Below are 23538 nucleotides of genomic sequence, written 5' to 3'. Positions count from 1 at the left end.
AAAAACAATGACGCGGTCACATGACAGCAAACATATGTCCAATTGGAAACAGTGTTGGGCAGCGCGAGCAGGTGTTGCCCCTTGCATTTGATCAGCTGTTTGCGTGGCTTTTTTGTATTTGCACGCTTTTTAGCCGAACTTAAATCATTTTTGTGTGGAAATGACGAATTCCGAGTTCCAGGCAGTAGTTTTTGCCGCTGGGCGTGGCACCCGCCTGCCCGAAGTCCTGGGAGACGCCCCCAAATGTCTGCTGCCCGTGGGACCGTATCCCCTTATCTGGTATCCATTAAATCTGTTGCAACAACACAACTTTTCAGGTAATGCTGGTTGAAATAAGTAAATCCTGGTTTTAAATTGTAAGTGCTTTGACCCACAGAGGTCATTGTGGTGGTTCTGGAGCAGGAGAAGCTGGAGATCCAATCGGCTCTCGAGAACACTCCCCTCAAGCTGAAACTGGACTATGCCACGATTCCCGGCGACAGCGACTTTGGAACTGCGGACAGTCTGCGCTATATTTACGACAAGATCAAGTCCGACTTTCTGGTTGTGAGCTGCGATCTGGTCAGCAATGTCAATCTGTATCCGCTGATCAACAAATTCCGCGAACATGACGCCTCCTTGGCGCTGCTCCTCTTCCCCAGCGGATTCGAGTCAGATGTGGTGATGCCGGGTCCCAAGAGCAAGCACAAGCCGGAACGAGATGTTATAGGCATCCATGCGGCCACGCAGAGATTAGCCTTTGTGTCAGCTGCCAGTGATTGTGAGGAAACTCTGAATATCCAGCGACAACTGCTCAAGAACCGGGGTAGATTGGATGTGTACAGTCGCCTGGTGGATGCGCATGTCTATGTGCTTAAAAAGTGGGTCATCGATTACCTTCGGAGGGTGAGTTAGTCTGTGCACACAGAGAAATGTTGTTCTAACATCTGACCTTTGCAGAAGGAGAACATATCCACATTTAAGGGCGAGTTCCTGCCGCATTTGATCAAGAAGCAGCACTCCAAAAGACTGCCTAAAGCTGTGCAGGACACCACCTCCGAAGTGGGCGTGATCACCAAGAATGAGGATAATGTTTTGCATGTGGGTTCTTCCGAATAGTCCCATAGAATGAAGACTTTATAAATTTCATTATTTATTTCCCCTTTTAGTACGTGCCCCACTCCATTCTGGACCAAAAGATCACGCAGGCCTCGCTGTTTAACCAATCTCTGTCTCAAGTTCCATATCATGGCGACATGGTGCGTTGCTATGGCATACAGGCACCCAAGGAAGCTATTGGCGTGCGGGTGAACAACACTCTGACTTTCCTGGCCATCAATCGGAAGTTGGCCAGTATTTGGAACGATCTGTGTGGTGCAAAGCACCCACTGATCTCCCCTGGAGCTGTGGTGAAATCGACTCAAACGAAGGAGATCATTGCTGCCGACAATGCCAAGCTGTCCGAGAAGACCTCACTGAACTTTAGCGTGTTTGGACCCAACTGCATCATCAATCCCAAGAACATTGTGGCCAACTCGATCATCATGTCCAACGCCATTGTGGAGGAGGGCTGCAACATCGACAACTGCATCATTGGCCATCGGGCGCAGGTAAAGAGTGGATCGGTGCTGAAGAACTGCATTATTGGACCCAACTACGTGGTGGAGGAGGACACCCACAGCCAGGCTTTGCATCTGTCCAACGCGGATCAGTTTATGGAGATAGACATACAGTGAGCGGCTAACTTAATGTGGCTTCCTTTATTAACGAATTGAGTTAGAAGGCGGATTCTTCTAGCAGGACATTAAATATTACAAATAGGTACACAAAACTCGCGCAAGGATTTTCGGGCCTGACAGAGAGCTGGGGCGAGAGCTTAAAGCTACTTAGATGGGGAATGTACACGAGAGGTGGATCCGAGGGAACGACAAGACTGTTTTCTGCTCACTCCTCCGCCATCCTCCTCACTTCCTCCGCTCGTAGAGGTACTCGTCCTCGTAATACCTCGGCGTTGTGGCAATGAACACCTGCGGTCGGCGCTGCTGCAGCGAGATGTTGATCTCCTCGGGCGTGCGATAGACCTGCTGTTGCTGCTGCTGCAAGTGCTGCAGTTGCGGAGCGGCGGTGAAGAAGCGGTATGGCGCTGGCGTCACGGTCGGCGCCAACGTCTGTGGCCTTTGCTGATGCAGCTGCAACTGGGGCTGGTGCAACTGATGCAACTGCAATTGTGGCTGGACTGTGGTCGCGGGCAGTGGCTTCCGGTAGGCCAGGGTAGTCGGCTGAGGTTGCGGCTGGTGGCGGATCTGCGTCACCACTTGTGGTTGAGGCTGAGCCTGTTGCTGGTGCTGCTGGGGCTGCTGGTATTGTACCCTAACTTGGGGCTGTGCCTGCGGTTGCTGGTAGGCCACCACTTGGCGATGTTGCTGCTGCTGGGGCTGTTGCTGTTGCTGGTGATGGTGTTGCTGCTGCTGGTGATGTTGCTGCTGAATGCGTGGCCTTGGCGCTGCAGGCAGTTCCTCCTCCTCGTCATCGTAGCGCTCGTGTTCGTAGTAGTTCTCCGGGAAGTAGCGCTCCGAGTAGCGAAGCGTAACATTGGGCTTGCTCTGGTGCTCCTGAAGGTTGATCGGCTTGTACAGGTAGTCATTGACTATGTGGTACTTGGAGGACTGCTTGCAGATGTTGTCGTGAGAGGGCGGCATGCAGATCAGATGGATCTGGTGGAAGGTGAAGCCCTCGGGGCAGATCCATGAGTGCTTCTGGCTCTCCTGGCAGTAGTGGAACACTTCGCAGCTCAGAGATTCGTCGGCATAGTATCTGAAGTTAGTTTTTAAAATTATAAATTACAATAAAGTATTTGCAGACTGGTACCCACCCGGAGTTCCTGTCCGTGCAGCTGAAGGATGACTTGCTCAGCAGAGTGGACAGACGATCGGGCTCCTCCACCTCCTCCTCCTCCTCCTCGCTCTCCTCGCTCAGTGGCTTCTTCAGCTGACCCTGGATCTTGAGGAAGTTGCTCTGCTGCTTGGCATTTCGGTTGGCGTACACCTGGCGCGGTGCCTCCTCCTGATCCTCCTCGCTGTACTCGTAGATCTGGCGTTGCTGCTGCTGCGGCTGCTGGCGATAGGCCAGATGTGTCTGGGCCTGCGTCTCGAAGTCGTCCAGTTCCTCCTCGCCGCCGCTGGAGTTGACGTCCAGCGATCGGGCCTCGAATCCCTTGGGCTTGGCGGTGGTGGCCGAGGCCGAAGGAGCTCCGGTGGCTGCTCCCTCCACGCAGCTGGTCCACAGAACCGTGGCCACAGCCAGGACTAGGAGTACGGCTGACGGGATGCTGCAATGGAAGCAAGGGAAGCGATGGCCATCAATTGATGAGTCAGCCTGCTTTATGATATGGGAAACTCTGTGGCAACAAGACAATCAACCGAGCAAAAAACGCGGGAAAATATTTCTGCGAACCTTTTCGCGAAGATGCCGCCAAATTGCAGCCAAAGAAGGCATGATCATCGGATCGTCATTGGCATCGGCAGCCCAGCGACCAGTTATGCAAGAGACCAGACCAGACCAGGCCAGACCAGCCAGCCAGGCCAGAAAACTTGTTATAAGGCAACACGGCAAGTCCCCCAAGATCGAAACGGGCCACGGAGTTCGGGGCATGGAGATGCAACTGCGGCTGGGAAGGCAAGGAAAGCTGGGCTCTGGGAATCACTGATCATGGCATACGCTCGAAGAAGGTACCCCGAAAGATTAGAATTCAAAAGCCCACCACTGAATTGGAAAATGTAAGTGAGATTTATTTACTAACCCATTTAAGTTCGATATAATTTTAAGGAAATAAGTAGATATTAATTTAAAAAAACAATATCGGACATATGTTTTATTAAAGTATTGCCCGAAATAGTAAAGTAATCCAGTTCGTAGGAAAGTCAAAAGTACAATATAATGAACAGAAATATTTTAAATCATCTTGTTTTTGAAATTGAGTGAAATGTATGCTCCTAAAATATTTTTGATTTGAGGTGTAATAGATTTAAATCAAAGGAATTCATTTCAAAAGCTAATTATTTGTAGTTTGTTGGTTAAGGAAAAGGATTTCTATAAATAATTCCTATATATAAACCCACTTAACATAAATTATAAAAATGCATTCAAGTGGTTTGTACCCCACTCTTTAAAACCCTGATCCCATAGCTCATATACCCCACCACCTGGCAGTATGATGAAGATGCTCAGCCTGCGGCGGGTTCAATTTGAACGCCATTTACCCGAGACCCACTCGCTCACTCGACTTGGCTGAATGTCAACTGCTGTTCGTACGCATAATATATCTACCCCCGACGGGAGGGGAATTCCTGGCCTGAAAACCGCCGATCCGGTGCTGGCCAGTCCAATTAACCAATGTTACGTGCCAGCATCTAATTGGGGCCATAACGTCAAAGCCCGAGTAAGAGTCGCAAATAGTTGGGCAAGGTGAAATATGTGAGCTGTAATGAAAGCAAAAGCAAAAGTCGAGCCGGACTTTTACTTTTCACGCCAATCGAGTCGAGTGTCCGGCTGTGCGAGTGACTTTGAACCCGATTCCACGTCGGAACCCCTTGATTTTGGGCCATGCCAATAAATCTGGAGAGCGTCTTATGCAAGTATCGAATTTTCCAGCTGGCAATTTGTCAGCCTGTCGCTTGGCAGCTGCAAGTTGCAAGTTGCAAGTTGCACCTTTGAACTTTAAGAGCTGGCTGAGAGTGCCACTGTTGCCTGTTGCATTGTCACTGTCAGCGAACCTTTTGCGCAATTTCCATGGGAATCCGGGGGAATCTGCCCCAAGGAATTGCCTCCCTAAACCCCGAACACCGAACCCACCTGCAACACATGCAAATATCTAAGCCCACATTCCATCGCGGCCTGGAGTGCTCCACTTGCGGCACAAACGCCACTTTCGCAGTCGCAGTCGCAGTCGCAATAGCCAGTCTGTCTGCCATAAATGGGGAATTGGTTGCATGTCTCGGGATCTGTCTCTGCTTTTGGTCCAGATGCAGACGTTATCGCACTGCAGTTACATCATGCATATATAGCATATAGCATAGAGCAGAGGCGATGCGTTGATGTTGATGGTTTTCCTCGGCTCCAATCCGCAATCCCCATGCCCCATTCCCCATTCCCCAGATTTAGACTCCTACCCTCCGCTCACCCACTTCTGGAAACCACAAGACAGGCGAAGCCGTCGGTTTCGTTATACATTCAAGTATTCGAGTCGTAGTAGATTTTTTTTTTTTTTGTGTGCCACCGGGTTTTCTTGCGTATGGAACTCGGACTATATTTGCTTTTGATTTCCTTAAATGTTGGGTGTGCGTCATGTTAGGCGGGCATTTTTGGGGTGACATAAGCGGCGGTCTTAGGATATGTATTACGACATTTGGCAACCACCTGCATTTTGATAAGTGTGCTTTCTGCTGGCCAACGACAGTGTAAATTTCTTGTATAACCAGGGCCGAGTAGGTAGAGAATTAAGAGCCTTGCCCACTTAGCGCGGCTGCCCGCTGTTTTCCATCCATTTCAATTTCCATTTCGGCTCTTTAGCATGTAATCTGCTCGAGTTTGTTGCCCAAGTCTTTTGTTTTCACTTGCTGTAGTTGGTTTATTCGAGTGCTTAATTAAACACAAGCTCGTTAACACAACTCCCGATGCCATTAAACTGTGTGAAACATGAAAGCCCAACAAAATAAACTACATTGCACTGCCTTAATTTCGTTTTTTTTTTTCGTTTTTTTTACTTTTTTCCATGGTTTCTTTGGCAGTTTATTTTGTTTGTTACAAATTAAGCGCTGTTAATGTGCGTGCAGTTAGGGCGGTTGGTTTTTAATGTACTGGAAATTTACGTTTGTCTGATTTCGGGCATCTGGATAATGTGGCGGCATAATTGCTTGGCAATGGATTTTATGTTCCACCGTTTTTCTCTTTTGTCTTTTTTTATGCCGTGGTAATTTTCACAAATCGGCGACCTTCACTCCGTTGGGGGCTCACTCTTAAGTGGGTGTGTTTATTTGCTTGGCGTCGATGACGGGCGAAATCCAACGAGCCAAGGCAAAAGTGAAAGAAATCAATTCGATGGCTATTTATTAATTGCTCCCCAAAACACACCCCATCAATAAAGTGACCAAAAATCGAAAGCGATTACACCCTGGGTGGTGAGGGGGTGTGGGGCGGAGGAGCGGTGGGCGTGGCTTGAGGCACGCTTGGGCAATTGCGCATTTCTGTGCGTCGCTGTAATTCCAAACGTTGAAATATTGCGTATACGCCACATGCGTCGCAGTGCGTGCATTTGATACAATTACCACTCATATTCGCAGTCACTTATATAATGCCCAGAGCATGAGTAATCCACACGACTTGACTTTTAGAAAGGACCAGCTTTGTGATGCAATCTGTCACGGAGATTGGATCTCCCCATGTCCAGCAGGCGTGACCATCTGGAGTCCTAATCGATTGATCTAGTCTCGGACATTCGATTGCCACAAAGCAAACATAAATTACTGGATATAAGTTCAAAAGATTGACTCATTTACACAGGAATTAAAAATCTTTTATTATGATTGATGGTTAATATTGAAACATAAGAGAAAATGTGATTTTATATTGCCACGAAAAGCTTTGAATAAGTGGGATTTCAAATACCTTTCAAGCTAATCCCAACTAAAATTAAATTTATGTGTTATAGAATATTGTTTAACTTGGTAAATTTTAACAAGATTAGATTTCAAAATGCATCTGATTTAAAATGTTCTACAAAACTAAAGTAAAGAAAAAGAGTCCATTTGGGATCTACACATCTAGCCGATTGCAAACAACATCTCTAAAGAAATTTTATTTTTAGGAATTACTATTTGTTAATATTTTTAAGGTAAAAATTTCCAAGTCTTTTTAATAATACTCTCCTTAAAATAATAATTGTAATAGGTAACAGGACCATACAAAACCAGATAAATATTCTTTTCATGGCTATTAAAAAGATCTACTCTTTTTTCTGTGTAACAACTAATATAAATAAGTACAAGTATCCCCCTGGGTTGAAGTCTGCTGCCTGAATGAACTGTCGGCGAACAAAAGCGAAAACTCCCACGCCAAAAACACACACACACACAGACAGAAAACCAACAGAAAGATATAGAAGGAAAAGTCAGGCCGACTATGGTTGGGGTTTTGTGTTTCTCTATCTGTTACGTATGTCGCTGGGTTTTGAAATCGCCCAAAAGAATATTTTGTGGTTGCCAAGCGGGCCAGAAAATTGGGCCGAGAGAACCCCGGAGACCGAGACAATACCGAAAATGTTAATTATGGGTTGCAGCGACTGCAGCACGAATTTGTGGCCGCGAGGCGGGCCAAGTCCAGGTTCAGATCCAGGTTCGGACCATGATTCATAGGCGCAGTGGGTGTCTTTAGGAACTTACTGCATTCTGGGGGGCTATCGCTTGGCGGTATCCAAATAATCCAAAAAGTCTTGGCTCCGGATCACACACTGCACTGATCACTTTTTGTTTCTTGCTTTTCTATTTATCACTCGGTTACTTGGTTGCACTGGGCAGCTCGGCTCTTCTTCTAACTTCTGCTGCTGCTGCTGCTGCTAACGGTTCACTCGTCTGGCTCGAACAACAAAATGAATGACTTTCTTTGGCTTGTTTATGTTTTATACCAAAAAATCCACACTGAGCCGAAGCCGCCCATTGAGAGGATTGGCCGAGAGAACCGTCACTTCTCAGTTTCTCTCAGCGTCTCGGGCTTGGGTTTTCTCTCTGTGTGGCGAGCTCTCCGATTCTCCGGTTCTCCGTCTCTCTTTCTCTGTCTCATTGCCACTCAAACAAAAAAAAACCTTTGCAAGTTGAGTGGAGTTTTCCTTATTGCCGCCAAGTTCGTTTCTCAAGTCTTTTGATCTGCACAACAAGAAAAATCACTTTTATAATGATAAGAAACGGTAGCAGTTGAATTAAATGATTTTTTCATAACTTTTACGGAAAGATGTTTTCTTAGTTTTAAAGAGAAAATAATAAATGTCATTATTATTTGTTTTTCGCTCCTGCAAAGTTCGTTTCTTAAATCTTTTGATATGCACAACAAGAAAAATCATTTTTATATTGATAAGAAACGGAGCAGTTTATCTGAAGGATTTGTTCATACCTTTTTTATTTTATAGAGATAATAATAAAGTATTTACTGATTTCGTTTTTCATTGCCTCAAAGTTCGTTACTCAAGTCTTTTGATCTGCTCAACAAGAAAAATCCATTTTAAATTGATAGCAAGCCGTAGCAGCTTAATTAAATGTTTATTAATATTAAACTTCCAATTCTTTGCCTTTTTATATATCCACAGACTTTATTTATTTGTAAGCGTATAATTAAGTCTTAAATTTAAGAGCATATAAAAAATTGTCTACGAGCTTTTTGTAGCAACTTACCCAAAAATCGATGCACAGTCAAAGGAATAACTGATATTTGGAAAAGAATGTTCTTTGGTTTTAGAGAGAAACTTATAAATGTCTTATTAATTAAAATGGGTATAAATTCATATTTATATTATAAGTTTTTGTGTCTGCTAATAACAATTTGCATTTCTATTTTTAATTTAAGCTTTTCAACCTTTCCTCTCAATTAACCAAATCATGTGGAAATTCGTTTTAATGCTTCATCAAAAGAAAACGTTTGCGAACATTAGGAAGGAAAATGTTTTCGGTGTCCGCTGACAGGGATTTGGTTTTAGGCTTGCCCATTAGTCATAAGCCAATTGATATTACTCATGCAGTCAGATATAAATCGGGAGATCTGTAACTGTTGGTGGTTTCGAAAAAGCCTTCCCCACATTTGCATCCATCAGATCAGATAGTCTTAAGTGGCCGTCGAACGGCCAGATAGAAGTTGCTCAGATATAGTGTAATTAACATTTTCGCTGTTGATTTTCTCAGCCTTCGCCGCGCATTTTGCATGTTTGCTATTTTCAATACAATAACAACAAACAGTTGCAGCAGCAGCAGCAACAGCAGCAGATAAAAAAGAAATAAAAATCATTTGCGCCGGTTTCTTCAACGAGGCTGCGACTGCGACTGCGATGCTCCCACAAGCGAACTTCAGACCGCAGAAACAGAAACAAAACCTGTGCGGCAACTCATCTCATCCGCCGAATGAAATGCTAAAAGCTGCTCACCGACACACTCGGCACACACATGCCTGCATTTGTTTGGCTAATATGAATTAATTTACAATACTGCAGACGCCTACTAAAGGGGGGACGGGGGGTTTGGGGGTGGCTGTGTTTCCAACGCCTCCGACTGTTGAACTTTTGCGTTTCTGTGCCGCACTTGCATCTGCATCTGAATCTGCCACTGCCGCTGCCGCTGCATCTCAATCCGCATCTGTATCTCTTTTCGGCGGACAGCGTTCAAGCATTTCAATTCCATGCCGTTCAATGTCTGGACACTGACCGCTTGCATATAGCCGCAGATATCTGGCGTGGCTGTGTACCAATATATATACAAACGATTTGGCAATGCATGCAAAGAAGCGTAACGCAAAGAAAGTGCAGCCAGCTTGTTGTTATGATTGCCGCCGTTCGAATATAAAAAAAAAAAATTAAAGTGTTTGAAGCCTGCGATTTTCAGCCAGGTGATATAACAAGTTCACATAATTTGCTGGCTTTTCTTTTCTGTATTTTTTTTTCTCCATCCCATCCACATTACATATTTCCACTGGCAAGGCACAAAGCCCGACAAACAAATCAGGCAAACTTGCTGCTGTCAGCAAATCGCAAACAGCTTCACGATTCGAGGGATAATTGCAGGTTGGGAGCTAATCAAAATCATTCCCAGACGGGTGCCTCAATTATAAGACATAATTAATAAATGTTTTGCCGGATTAGTCAGCGCAAAAGGGAAAATCAACTTGCACACAGAAAAATATCAATTTCAATGGCTCAGAAATAATTGATTTTACATGATGATTGATTGGTTGCGGTTGTATTTTATTGTTTAGCATGATTATTAACATGAGGTTTTTGATAATGTCAAAAAGAATATTTCCAAGCTGAAGTACTAATAAATCATAGACTTTTAAGCATATATTTGGAAAATAATAGAACTATTAGCTATTGAGGGGCATGCTATATACACTTATCTTTTCTAATTGTAAATGAACTATAATTATAATACACTATCACAAAAAGTTTTTAGAAATTAGAGAATATGCAACAGAAAGTTTTAAACTAACTAAATTCGATAAATATACAAATTTTAGTGGATTTAAATATATTACAACATAAAGTTAATAATTGAACTTTGCTACTCCCTATTTGTTTTTTCTCTAGATTTAAAATATTTATTTTTTCTCTGTAAAAAGGCTTGCCAAAACACCGAAAAACAAAACGCATACCCAAATGCACCTGTATCTGCAATGTCGCTGACTCCCTGCCAGCAGCGATTGTCCCCTAATAACACGGGTAAAAATTCATTACACGAACTAACTGGCTAACTGGCTAACTGGCTAACTGGCCAACTGCTGGCCATTATGCAAAGTCCAAGTCCATTCCGAGCCATTCCATGCCAAAGCCATTCCAAAGCGGCACGTTTCGAGGAAGTTGATTGTCACAAAACCTCTCATAATCATAACTGTGTTTGCTGCCCCATCAGCAACTACTACAGCAAAACAATCGTAGTTTGGTAGTAACAACGACAACCACGACGGTCAGGTTCAATGGGGGAAATTATGGACATTGCAGCCACAACAAAACTGAAACAAAAAATATATTGTAATACTCAAATCGGACTTGGGCAAGGCCTGGCCAAAGTGATATATCTGTGAAATTAGCCCCTGCCTATTACAACTTACTAATGCGCTTTTGTCAGCTTATTAGATTTTGTAGCTTCAGTTGAGTGCCACTAACATTTAAGCCATACGGTAGAAAACAAATCAAATAGGAAGAAATAAAAACTATGTATTTTAAAGCTCTTTGTTACCTTTCTATCTTTATGTTTTATTGCACGTAATAAACTTCCCGAAACACGAAATCTTTTTCAGTGCAGCGATTTTACTGCTGCAATTGAGAATTGGCCAGTTGAATAGTCTGCAGCGGACTTTGCCTCCAAAAAAAGAAATAAAACTAAAATACAAAAAAAGAAAGACAATAAAATTGTGGAGAAATATTTTGCATGTGTCCATGGTCCACTCTTTTGTTTATTAACTAATTAGCCCTAATGCTTAATGCTCCACATAGTTTCCATCTGAAAAGCGAGTGCGTAAGTTAGAGTTATGTCACTGGGTTTTCCCCTCATGCCAATCTCAATCTCTCAATATGGGATTTCTCAAGAATTGCGATGTATCTCAATGGAAAAAAGCGAAAGTAAAGCTTGGCTCAGAAAAGGCGGATCCATTAGCGTTCTAATAGACACGTCACTCTTGAAGTTCAAGGCCGCGCTGAAAGAGTGGCGAATTGAAATTAATTACATCGAACGCGCCTCGAAGTTCTCTGGGCGTTGTTTGAGCACTCCATTAATGACTTGGGGCCGGGATCTGTTTTAGATTAGCAGTTCGTTTAATTCACACACGAGTAGATTGAGTAATTTGGCTCAGACATTTCGAGGGGTTTTACTTGGGCTCTTAATAAGGTTAGGTTAGTTAGGTTTAAAGTTGGATTTGCCAGACAAGGAAAATTAATCTTTTTGGTTCTTAAGAATATAAAATGTAACATTTATTTGTTATTGTACAAATTAATCATAGCCGTTTCAAATAGAATTTTTAATAGAAACATATAACTTATATTAGAAAATATATTCCTAGTCTTCTGGTAGTAAATATAACAAGAAAGGATGCAATTTTTTGATTTTTATGTTCAAAAATAATGAAGCTACATCGGAATTTTAAAAATAAAGTACATAAAAATTGTTCAAAAATAGCCCTTTGAAAATAAAGTTATTAATATAAACATATTGCTAATGGTGGAAAATGTATTCATAGCCTTATAATATTAATTAAAGTTTTACCAGCAGTGTACAGTTTTTAAAACATTAGGTTGACATTTAAACCAGATTTTTTGTTAATTGAGATTTTTATTCTTTATGTAAACTTTCTATAGGGCAACTAATCTTCGACTATGTTTTTAAGCTTCGAAAGTTATTCTTCTTGGGACTTTTGGGAGTTAATTGGCTCACATTAGACCCGCGCTCAAAGTTATTTAATAGATGATTAAAGAGCCAACAACTGACATCACCCGCCAGCATCAACCAGCAATCACACACCCACAATTAGCGGGCAGTCGGCTCCGAAAACCGTTGAGATTAATTCACATTCACAGCGTCATAAAAGTTATAACCATCGTTTACGCCAAGTCAACAATGGGCAAGTATTAGACCATAAAGCCAAACTCCAAAGCCGGAACTTGTCCGCTAGATGATTTGTAAGTTTTATTCGTTTGTATATTTGATTGTTTTTCGTGGTTATCAAGATCAGATCGGATCAGATCAGTGGAAGTTACGTGTTAATACAAGCCCAGTGCATTTTCCGTTTTCGGTGCGGAAGTGACTGTGAACTTGACATTGAGGGGGCGTGCCGAAAAGCCAAAGAAATGTAAATTTCTGTCCGATCTCACAGATCACAAAAAAAAACTGGGAGATTAGAGCGGAAGGAAGTGGAAATCGGAACTGAATTTAAGTCAGTTTCTAAACTACTTAAAAACTGACTAACACTAAAGCTTAATGATAATTGTTTATAACGCAATTAATCAAACTATGATTTGTCTAAAATAAGTGAAAAATGAGGTCGTATATTAGGTTTTTGTAATGGAAATATATTTTGTTACCATTTAATCTAGAAGATATAAATGATAAAATAGAAAATGAAGATATAAATGATAAAACCAATTGGTTACAAAAATGAATTTTATTTCCAGTTAGCAGTAATAATTATCTTCAGAATAAGAATTTTATAAACAAGTAAGGAAGAAGGTTTAAAATGATGGTACTACTACCTATTTTTATAATTTTGGTAAAATCTCCTTTTTATACAAAACCTAAAGACTCGCGACTTTGAAACTTCTTGTAGATAAGCGAATTAAAATATTTAAGCCATAATGACAGATCCGAAATGAACATATTTGGCTTTTCGAGTGGCCAAGTGTATGTATGTGCGTAATTCAATTGAAATCAATTGCAATGCCCCCGCTAACAAATTACCAATCCACGCCAACCTCAAACATCAAGTGGCAACAAAGAAAATGGAAATGGACAAGATAAAAACCCAAGTGTTCAGAGCCAACGGCCAAAACCAAGCAAGCCAAATCCGCTTTTGTCCAATTGTTGCGCACTTGAAGCATGAAGCGTGCCCATGGAGCAGGCACCTGATGGCGGACTCGCTGGACGGATGAGCTCCTCCGCCACGGACCGACCAATTGGGCATGGCTGGCTGCATTAGTGGTCCCATGGAGCGCCACAAAAGAAATGCTGACGCGGACCGCGGACTTGGACTTGGGAGGCTGGGAATGGAAATGGATTCGGGCTGATTCGGGGCTAGCGGGCTCATTAATTTCAGTTCAAGGCATCGAAACAATTTTTTGTACCTTTACGTAAACTCGCTCGTTCCGTTGCCGATTTGTAACAATAAAAGACTTGGAGTGGAGACGCGAGAAAAAACAAAAAAAAACAAGAGAATACATATCAAAAACAAGCACACAAAAATAAATTCGCAATTTTTGTTACAATTTTCATTGTCTTGGGTGCAGTTTTTGAGGTCCGAAGGCAAGATCTACCCTCCGCGGACACTCCCAGGCCAACTATTAATTATCACAATTCAGCAAAGTCTGTTTGTTTTTTTTTCAGGTCCGACCGCCCTATAATTACCCGAGCGGTTCGCTTTAATTGCCTCAGATTTATTAAATGGGTCAGTCGCAGTTGGGTTTTTTGCTTTTTCGGGTCTTGTTGCCGCTGTGAACTTGAAAATTGAAATTGTTGTGCGATGACCATTCGAGTACAATGCAAGGGTACAATAAAAGATCATGACTATGTTTTCAGCTGGGAGAGTTCGGCATTTCAATTACTATTAAGGTGGGAGAGTTGCGATTTTGAACGTTTAATGGGAGAGTTCTGGACAACGAACCTATTTCACCACTCTTGTTATCTAGCCTTTACTCTCTTAGTAAATAATACCTTTGATTACACTCTTGTTCAAGGTCTTATTATCAAAGGTAAAAATTAGCTGATCGAAAAGAAAGAGTTTCCGTTTTATTGGGGGGCGCACTCAATGATTTTAGAAAGCTGCCATTCACCTCAGTCTGCTTTTCTATTCCTAGAAATTCCATGTATTTTTAAACCCTTACTCGGAAGGGGTGTTTTAAATTTATGCAGAAAGATATAGGTAATTTTGGTTTAAATTTTGAATTTGGTTATTGATTTTCTTATTTCAATAAGGCTTTTGATCATTACAATCGTTCCAACAAATTTTGGTATTTCTATTTAAAATATAAATAAATTAAAATATATATGTATTTTCTCAACTTTATTTTTAAATTATATACATTTTTTTCCAAAAAAAGCTAACCATTAACAAAAAATAAACTTGATTTTATTATCAGACTGAAATTATAATTAAGTATATTCCACAAGGGTATTCCAAACTTCGGTTTCTATAGTAATACTATATAATTTTGACCGATAAATTTTAATCGGCAGTTAGTGTAGACCGATTAAGTATGTGCGCAATACAGCATTGTGGCGTTCGATTACTCCATACATCTGCGATTTGAAGAGCAGACATTCAGTTGGCTTTTCGCACTCATCATATTTGGGACATATAAAACCAAAATGTCTGCCGCCTTTTATATTGCAATGGCTTTGCTGGTCCTGGGCGCCATTATGTTCATCAAGGTGAGTTGTGTTTTACAATTGAAGAGGACACTTAAAACATGTATTTGCTTTACAGGTAGCAATTTCGGCGGGCAGAAGGCATTCCAATAGAGGTAAGTGTATTTACGAAACAGGTAATACGGTGATAAGATATGGATAATGAGCAATCGAATAAGGGGGGGTTCACGAAATCGACAGCTTTTGATAGCTAGTCAGTTGTCATGAAGCATTTGTACCGAGCGGATTGATAAAGCTATGGCTTCTGGGATGGCTTCCTTTTCGGTGGTGCTACTAGTCATCATTATATTAATAGTCGTGAGTAGAACATTGATCCGGAAGTGGGCAATAAAGTATTTCCTCCCCCAAAAAACAGTTCATTTCCAATGCATATCACAAGGCCAAGAGAGCTGGCCAGACCAGAGATTACAGGGCCAGATCGCAGAGGTCCATCGACACTCGTAATGGTAAGCCGGATTCGTAAAACCTACAAATAGACTTAGCCATATAGTTGATAACCAAGTCGTAACTGGTCGCACATGCCTGCTTTATTGCCTCCGACTATAATTAGCTCCGATTTGCTTATCTGGTAACTCAGCCGAATTACCCAAGCTGTCAAGTTGATGCAACGCTGACTTTATCTCGGTTTATCGTAAGAGTTTATCACAATTTTCCCGGGTCTTATTTTTGTTATCCCGTGGGCCTCTGCTCATTTGTTATTCCACATCGCCCAGAATCGGTTCAAAATGGATTTCGTTGAGGGCTACTACTTCATATCCTTCATTCTAATATTCCTTATACTCATAAGGTCCTATATCTGTCCCAATCACAAGTGGAAGTGCGTTTGCTGTCTGCAATATAGGCGGGAATCTGGTGAGTTTATTTATCCGAAGACTGTATAAAGTAACTCCGCTTTCAGTAGTCAATTTGTCCAAATTAGAATGTGAAAAACTAGAATATTTTGATCTAATTCAGCAGCCGGGAAATTGAATATAAAAAACCGCTCAATAGAATCCAATGTATGTGGAGATCTGGTTCTTTGGCTTTATCTTGCTGATCGTCGTATCGCTTGTCGCTCGGGTAGGTTCCCACCCACTCCCCTGATCAGATATTTTATGTCGTAACCCCCTTCCAAGGAGTGCTATCTGTTTATCAAGTTGAAGATCGATGAGTGGAACATGCGGGTGTATGCCCGCCTTTTGCGCCACGAGATGATGTTGCGAATGGCCATGGAGGGTAAGATCCAGAGGTTCCTTATCATTTGCGAAAAAGAAATACTATAAAAGCTCCGCTGATAAGATATAGCATGTTGTTCGATGGGGGGGGTTAACAGCGATATAACAATAAGCAAAATTCTAAGATATGAGCCAACAACTTGAATGGCATTCTCCGTCGTTCCTCGCAAATTACCGGCAGTCTAAGTTAATCCATCGCAGACTCTACTCGTCTCATTGTTCTTAAGAAATGGAAGTCATCGACTTTTTCTACATAGCTCTCTTAGTTTTCCTGGTGTTCGTTGTGAGTTAACACTTCTCAAATCAGGAATATATTCTTGATGGTAATGCTAAAAAAAAGTCCGAAGAGTACTGATAGTTTTGGTTGTAAAAAATGATTAAAATTAATCTTGAAAACTTATCAAAATTTAAGAAACAAGTTCTTGAGCACTCTTCAGCTTTCATACTTTGAAGAATCTCCAATCATGAGGTATATTCCTGATCTTACAATAGATTTTTGTTTATTTAAATTTGTTATCTGCTTCTATAGTTGTGCTCCAATATCAGGAAACTTCTGAAATGCGGAAATTCCCATGACGAAAGTCATGTGGAAGAGGGTGTGTCCACAGGTGCGTAAGTGCTATTATCCGATTAAACATTATACCTTAGCTTGCACTTTTTCATTCTTTTTTGCTTTCATTTTTGCAAGTTTTATAACCTTAAATAAGGTTAAATAATTATCAGCACTTCTATATCTTTATGGTGTACAATTCAAGAGCTAAACCATTTTAATCAAGAGTAGTATTCCTGGTTTTGAAAGGTACTTTATGACGTTAATCATGATTTTTAATTCGACAGCTGTGCTACTCCAGCAGGAAAAACGTATATACCGATTGCAGTATTACTGTTGAAAGGGACGAATCCCCAGGTGCGTAAGTTTTTCCACACGATCATTCATACCGATTGTGTTAATCTCAAAATTGTCCATCTTTTGATAAGGGTTGTGTTTGATTTCGTTTTATTCGGTGATTAGGCTGTTGGGAATGGCTTTGCCATTGCCATTTCAGCAAGGTTTCTTATGGGCGACGAACGGTGCAAAAATTCTATTATCTTCCGATTTTAATTTGACTGATTTAAAAATGCCCTATTACACTTTTGTGGTGGTCGGTTGGATCCTCAAAATCTGCTTTGTAGGGATCTTGATTCGAGTAAGTTGTGTTTGAATTTGTTCATGAAAACTCTGGATGATCTGAGTGATCGGCCTTTGACCTTTTAGGCTTGTTGTCTTTGTGCCCGGAAGAAGGTTCCTAGTCAGAATACCTCCAGTGGACGTATTCCAGATCGAGGTCCTGTTCCGGGTGAAAGTCCGGCTAACCGTGAACCAGGAATCGATAGAATCGACCCATCAGGAGTAAACCTGAACACAGGTGAGCTGCCATGAATCACGACCGTTTTTCTTTTTTTTTTTTTAAGGTTAGGATTTCTTTTATATCTTTAAGGTGTACAATTCATGAGCTAAACCATTTTAATCAAGAGTAGTATTCCTGGTTTTGAAATGTACTTTATGACGTTAATCATGATTTTTAATTCGACAGCTGTGCTACTCCAGCAGGAAAAACGTATATACCGATTGCAGTATTACTGTTGAAAGGGACGAATCCCCAGGTGCATAAGTTCTTCCACACGATCATTCCTACCGATTGTGTTAAATGTGCGTGTATGCGCCCAGTTTTAATCGCAAATTTGTCCATCTTTTGATAAGGTTTGTGTTTGATTTGGTTTTTGTTTGGTGATTAGGCTGTTGGCAATGACTGGCGTTGCCTTTGCCATTTCAGCAAGGTTTCTTGTGCGCGGCGAACGGTGCAAAAATTGTATTGTCTGTCCTAGGCTTCCGGTTTTAATTTGACTGATTTTATTATGACCTATTACGCCTTTATGATGATCGGCTGGTTCCTCATAATCTCCATTGTAGCGATCTTGATTCGAGTAAGTTGTGGTTGCATTTTTTTGTGAAAACTGGATGATCTAAGTGATCCGCCTTTGACCTTTTAGGCTTGTTGTCTTTGCGCCCGGCAGAAGGTTCCTAGTCAGAATACCTCCAGTGGGCGTGGTCCAGATCGAGGTCCTGTTCCGGGTGAAAGTCCGGCTTATCGACCAACAGGACGTGTGCTTCAGAGCTATAGAATCGATCCATCAGGAGTAAGCTTGAACACAGGTGAGCAGCCATGAGTCACGAGCGTTTCCCGATAAGGTTATCTTTCTGTCGTTCACCGCTTTGCTTATCGATGGGTTCGGCTGGTTGGGCTGGTCTCCAAATTGGTGGCAGTAAAATTAATTTATTCAGATGCCCGTGTAGGCAGGTCGAGAATGAACATAAGTGTAGCCATTCCGTAAAATGGGTGATCAGTTCCGTTGGAGTGAGTTCAGTATCCTGCTGGTATTTTTCCTGCTGATTTTCTACTTTTCTGTCAGTGTGAGTTATGGGCGAGAAAAACACTTAAACTCCCGACGGAAGTGAAAACCGCCAGATCATTCCAGAGATGTGTGGCCCAGAAGCGGCGCCGAAGATCGCCGGTTAGCCCGCCCTTGAGCAGATTCGCTTCCTCCTGCCCCTCGTCCCCGGGATTGAGTAGTCGACTCAGCTGGAGAGCAGGTGAGCCAGCTCAGGTGGTCCGCGGTGATTTGTGGCAGTCGCATTCGCGGTGAAAAGGTTCTTCCGGCCTTCAAAAATGTGTGTTCTTTTGTCTGACCACAAATTAATCGCTTTGAATTAATTACAAATTGTGTTATGTTCGCGCTTCCACGCTTGGATTGCGTTTGATGGATTACAATTGGGGACTTACATTAACTCGTTGCTAAGCCTAGAATATAATTATTCATTCTCAAATGAGTTAAATAATGAAGGGAAAGATTTTGTGTACAAATTTATTGATAAAGAATTAAAGAAATTTCGCATAAGTTTATTATGTATACGTATTTATGTTACGTATACGTAATTATGTATACGTATTTATGTTACGTATACGTAATATAAAATTTACTAATAACTACATATTTTTGTGTGTATAAAATTTGGAAAATATTCTTCTGTCTTAACTTTTAAATATCCGCAGTAATATAAATCCTAGTAAATGTATAACAAAAGTTTGAAAAGGTAAAGTTTTCTGTACAAAAAGCAGCTCTTTAAAAATAGTGCCCTTTACAAATATTAAAAAATTCGTAAAATTCCACAATAGGAAAATTTCAACTAATTTTTCCCGAGATCAGCAATCTACAAATAAAAAGTTGTAATTTGTAAATATTGGCTTTTATGTATATATTGTTTTGTCTTATCTTATCTATTAGAAAACTTGATATTTGATAATCAAACTAGTCATTGCACTAAGAAAAACGATCTAGTAAGCTTGGGAATATTTTGACATTTAAATATTATTAGTTCAAGTTTAATTTATGATGATGTTTTGGCAGTAATGAAAATCCGGTCTTAAATAATATTGGAATTTCTTTTAAAATATTGTTTAGTTTTTCTTTTTGCTTTGTTAAGTAGTTCCGAGACCTTTGCAAGTCACGTGCCCGACTGACATTATCCAAAGCGCAATTATGCGCATATCTGTCAGATACAGATACATTTACGGCCCGCATACAGGTGTACCTTTCTATTATAATAGAACGCCGGAGCGAGACAGACAGACAGAGAGAGAGAGGCGCCTATCTTATCGGACTTTGTTCGCCGAGCGCTTATCACATGGCCCTTGACACACCTGTTCGCCGCCCCCTCTTTTCCCTCCTTTTTTTTCCACCAGCCGCCGATAAGTCTTGGCCAAAAGCCAGCGCCGCGTTATGATATGACAGTTGGCCTAAGGCCTCTTTATGGAGCAAATATCTTCGCCGCCGGTGCTCCCGTATCCACGTGGATATCCCGCCCTATCCGATCCCAGAATGTCCAACGTACCGCCCTACCTGGTCTTCTTCTTTCTGGCCATCATCTCCTGCGGGGTTACCTTCTGCTGCCTGAGATTCTGCCTTTGGGTGTGCTTCGAGGCCAGGGATTCCAGGAGTCGCCGACGAAGACGTGGTAGGTGTTTTTGCACTCAAAACAAAGTTAATTGGACTTATTTTTGGCGGCTATCGGTGGGTGAATATATATATACACATAGACACTTGGCCCAGATAAGATTAGTTTGAATTTAGCTCTGGAGAGTTCTCAGTTTTAACTCGCCCCTCAAGTGATTCGATTGTGTATTTAGCTGACGGGAGTTTATCACAATGGATTTCTTTCTCTTCTATGTGGGATTGTTCTTCGTCTTCTTCCTGATCATGCCCATGGTCTATTTCGCTCTGCAGGTATCTTTCCCGTATTGTTTTGCACCTGTCCCTCCCTTAATCGCTTGTTATTCTTTGATGAATTTCCTTATCAACCATAACTGCCAACGAAAGCGCTAAATTTGTGTCAAAATAAGTAATCCCTTGGAAATAGATTTTGTTATGGCTCTCGAGATTGTTTTTTTGACAAAACAACATTTTAAATAATGCTTAAATGATAACTGTTTTAGATGATATGATAAATCAATCAATTTAAAACGATTTACGCTCAAACTTCCGTATTTATTTGCATTTGTTCTCGAACTTTTTCGATCTATAGAGAAAATTCAGTTGGGGAAGTTCAAGTTATAGAAGTTATATTTGGCTACAACTATTGTAATACCTAAAATTTTGAATTTAGAATGGTAAAAATTTACTATTCTTATTTTACTGTACCAAAGATTTTAAGCGAGGGATGTAAGGGTGCATACCAGACCAAACCTTCACTTATCTCCCTCGATATTCCCTCGAAAGTTTATACTATGGATTGTTCTAAACAAATGCTGTGGAACCGATACTGGGGGATTGCAGGATCCGGCGAGACGGCGACGTAGACGACGACGTCAACGTGAACGTCGGATGGTTACCATTGGTATGTATTGATGAGTGGGCATATCAGGCCTATTGATGGATTGACATATTGAGCAACTGATATGCTGTGGCCAAGTGTGTGTGAGTGGGCGGGTTTGATGATCAAGTGCTTCTATAAATCCATAAAGCCTGGAGTGTTTGTTTTCGTGGACTCTAGCGATAAGGGACCTTTCGTTTGCCTTGCAGATATTGCAAATCAGTTTTTAGGGGGTCAGTCTGCTGGAGAGCTCGATGCACAATGGAAGCGGGTCCCCTGGTTACTTTCTTCGTACTTCTGCTGATTGGCTTTGTGGCCTACGCGGCCCTCCAGGTGATCCTCTTAGCGATCCTCCCTTGATTTTCGTTAACCCTCTGTTGTTTTTCACAAGTTCGCTGTCATTTGGATCTTGAAATTCTGCTGCTCCAGACCGCGAAACTCCCGATTTGAGATGTGTAAGTTGCAATGTCTTTTGATTGTTTGACAACCGGGACGTCGTGTTGTATATTGTATATCTGATAAATGGAGCAACTTTTATGGGGTATTGCCAAGCAAACATGGCGGACAATCTAATCTCGGGCGACTAATCAATTGCGTGCCAAACGGCAAACTATGGCCAATACTAGGCCCAGAAAACGCAGTTGGTGGCTGTAGTTGGGCTTTGATTACTGCCCGCGTCGTTCTGAGTTCCACAATGCACGGATCCGAGCCCGCGATGGATTGGGGCAGTGACTTGGGGCTACATGTGGCCATCTACCTGGCCCTGGTCTTCTTCTTCTTCTGCCTGATCCCCCTGGCCTGCTACTACATCCGCGTGGAGAGCAGAACGCTGGCCAAGTTCTGCCAGCCGCGATGTCGACGTCAGCAGAGACAGAGGAATCGGATTGGGACTCGGAATCGACAGCGACCGCGATACGACATCGGAATTGGTAACGTGTGCCAAAAGTGGCTAGAAGGGGAGCCTATCTAATCGGTTGGGTTTGGTGGCGATTACTTTGGCCACAGTCTTCGAGGATCGCGGAATGGGTCTGATCGCTAATCTGAGCGTGGCTCTGGGCTTTGTGTTCGCCATATTTGTCGTCGCCCAGCTTATATACGTAATTATCCCTTGGCGCCTAGCTGATTTGGACGACCTTCAGCCGGAACAATGGCCCCACAACTGATTTATCTATTCGTTTCGTATATTCGATAGCTGGCTAAGCGCATGCACGACTCGCGGACTCGCAATCGTCGCCAAATACGAACTGGTATTGAAACAGTGTCGATATATATGTATGGCAGGGAAAAATGGGAAAAGCGTCACCTAAATCGGTCATCAAATGTGGCTTATCAGCGTGAAATTCCAAAAGTCTTAACTATGTTTTTGCCTACAACGTATTATTTAAAACAACTGTGATAAAGTGATAAATAGTTAAATGATTAATTTAAAATGTGTATAAAACACGAGTAAACTGTGTGATAAATAGTGAACCAGAAGATACGTTTCATACCTATTTTGATTATTTTGTTGGACTCAAATTTCAAATTTGAAGTTTTAGATTTTTGTTCAGATTTAGAAGACAATTCGACATTCCTATTAAAAAACCATTTAATTGGTTTCAGATCTTAATAACTTCTAATAATGATATGCATTATCGCTGATGTGTCGGTGTTAACCGGTTAAATTTTTTTTATAAATTGCCAGGAAGTAGCTTTTAATGAGACTAATAACCTTATCGGATAAAAAAAAGAATTTGCTCTTTATTTGACCTATAATATTTGTATAACGATTGATTTCCCGTTTTAATGAGGTTTTTGTAAGAACTAAATGGTGGCTGTGAAACATTTATTTTATTCCAATATTTCTGTTTAAATTATACAAAATAATGTCAGTCAGCTTATATAAAAATATTTAATTAAATTATAAGACATAAACTCTCTGTTCATGCATACTCACCGTTTATCCTTCGATGTCTTGCAGACCGCCAAGGCAATGTGTTCAACGTGCCGGAGGAGCCTTCCGGCAATCGCTATGGCGACATATTCTTCATTGAGCCAGGGAGCGTAGAGGCCAACCGCATCCGCGATCAACTGGAAAAGGACGAGAAGGATTTGCCCAGCTACGACGAGGTGATGCGCATGTGCAACCTGACCACGCCCACGGCAGCGGCAGCGGGGACACCGCAGTCGCCCCTGGGTGAACCCGGTCCCATTGGGATTGCGGCACTGCCGGCTCCTCCATACTCGGAGACCGATCCTCAGGCGGCCGCCGGAGGAGCCACGGTCATTGCGATGGAGCCGATGGAGCCCTCCACCTCCCGAGCCGCACAGATCCCGCCCAGCTCTGGCTCCGGCCCACCTGCTCCTCCGCCAACCGCGGTGTGATCCGCCGGAGTCACGGGGAAACGGAACTGAAGCATTCGCCGTGCCACTCTGGGCCACACAGATGACAGTTTGTGTGCGCTTTCAGTACAGAAATGAACTTGTGTGATCTTATTGAGTACTACATACCTAGTTAAGCGGTAGAGATTAAGCGTCAGCTATTGTAAATACATATTTTAAGAGTCTAGGATGAAAA

General features: G+C 41.9%; 3 protein-coding genes across 17 annotated transcripts; 2 read left to right on the top strand and 1 right to left on the bottom strand.

The window, feature by feature from the left end:
• Window positions 1-59: 59 nt before the first annotated feature.
• LOC108039839 (translation initiation factor eIF-2B subunit gamma) lies at window positions 60-1801 on the top strand. Its single transcript, XM_017116941.2, has 4 exons — window positions 60-317; window positions 377-885; window positions 940-1080; window positions 1149-1801. Exons 1-4 carry the CDS (start codon window positions 161-163, stop codon window positions 1713-1715), a joined length of 1374 nt encoding a protein of 457 aa, XP_016972430.1. The 5' UTR covers window positions 60-160; the 3' UTR covers window positions 1716-1801.
• On the bottom strand, window positions 1725-7641 carry LOC108039840 (putative mediator of RNA polymerase II transcription subunit 26). Its single transcript, XM_017116942.2, has 3 exons — window positions 7416-7641; window positions 2852-3307; window positions 1725-2793 (listed from the first exon to the last, which is right to left on the bottom strand). The coding sequence occupies exons 1-3, from the start codon at window positions 7418-7420 to the stop codon at window positions 1944-1946; spliced, it is 1311 nt and encodes a 436-aa protein (XP_016972431.1). The 5' UTR covers window positions 7421-7641; the 3' UTR covers window positions 1725-1943.
• On the top strand, window positions 3332-23538 carry LOC108039844. Of its 15 annotated transcripts, XM_017116957.2 has the most exons (4): window positions 3332-3755; window positions 14667-14861; window positions 14917-14953; window positions 22942-23538. In XM_017116957.2, the coding sequence occupies exons 2-4, from the start codon at window positions 14799-14801 to the stop codon at window positions 23343-23345; spliced, it is 504 nt and encodes a 167-aa protein (XP_016972446.1). In that variant the 5' UTR covers window positions 3332-3755; window positions 14667-14798; the 3' UTR covers window positions 23346-23538. The 15 variants fall into 15 exon arrangements, with proteins under 15 accessions (XP_016972446.1, XP_016972447.1, XP_016972442.1 ...); XM_017116958.2 differs by lacking the exon at window positions 3332-3755 and having other exon boundaries at window positions 14613-14861; XM_017116953.2 differs by lacking the exons at window positions 3332-3755; window positions 14667-14861; window positions 14917-14953 and adding exons at window positions 15053-15155; window positions 15214-15304.

Source organism: Drosophila rhopaloa, unplaced genomic scaffold, assembly GCF_018152115.1.
Source record: "Drosophila rhopaloa isolate 14029-0021.01 unplaced genomic scaffold, ASM1815211v1 contig_115, whole genome shotgun sequence".
In the NCBI taxonomy this organism is placed as follows: domain Eukaryota; kingdom Metazoa; phylum Arthropoda; class Insecta; order Diptera; family Drosophilidae; genus Drosophila; species Drosophila rhopaloa.
Note: the sequence above shows the minus strand (reverse complement) of the source record. Positions and strands in the feature narration are given on the sequence as shown.

Coding starts and splice junctions, on each gene's coding strand:
- LOC108039839 (XM_017116941.2), top strand. CDS start 161: ATGACGAATTCCGAGTTCCAGGCAGTAGTTTTTGCCGCTGGGCGTGGC. Junction 886..939: donor TCATCGATTACCTTCGGAGG/GTGAGTTAGTCT, acceptor TGACCTTTGCAG/AAGGAGAACATATCCACATT. Junction 1,081..1,148: donor ATGAGGATAATGTTTTGCAT/GTGGGTTCTTCC, acceptor TTCCCCTTTTAG/TACGTGCCCCACTCCATTCT.
- LOC108039840 (XM_017116942.2), bottom strand. Junction 2,794..2,851: donor TGCACGGACAGGAACTCCGG/GTGGGTACCAGT, acceptor AACTAACTTCAG/ATACTATGCCGACGAATCTC.
- LOC108039844 (XM_017116945.2), top strand. CDS start 17,095: ATGGCTTTGCCATTGCCATTTCAGCAAGGTTTCTTATGGGCGACGAAC. Junction 17,260..17,327: donor TTGTAGGGATCTTGATTCGA/GTAAGTTGTGTT, acceptor TTGACCTTTTAG/GCTTGTTGTCTTTGTGCCCG. Junction 17,479..22,941: donor AGGAGTAAACCTGAACACAG/GTGAGCTGCCAT, acceptor GATGTCTTGCAG/ACCGCCAAGGCAATGTGTTC.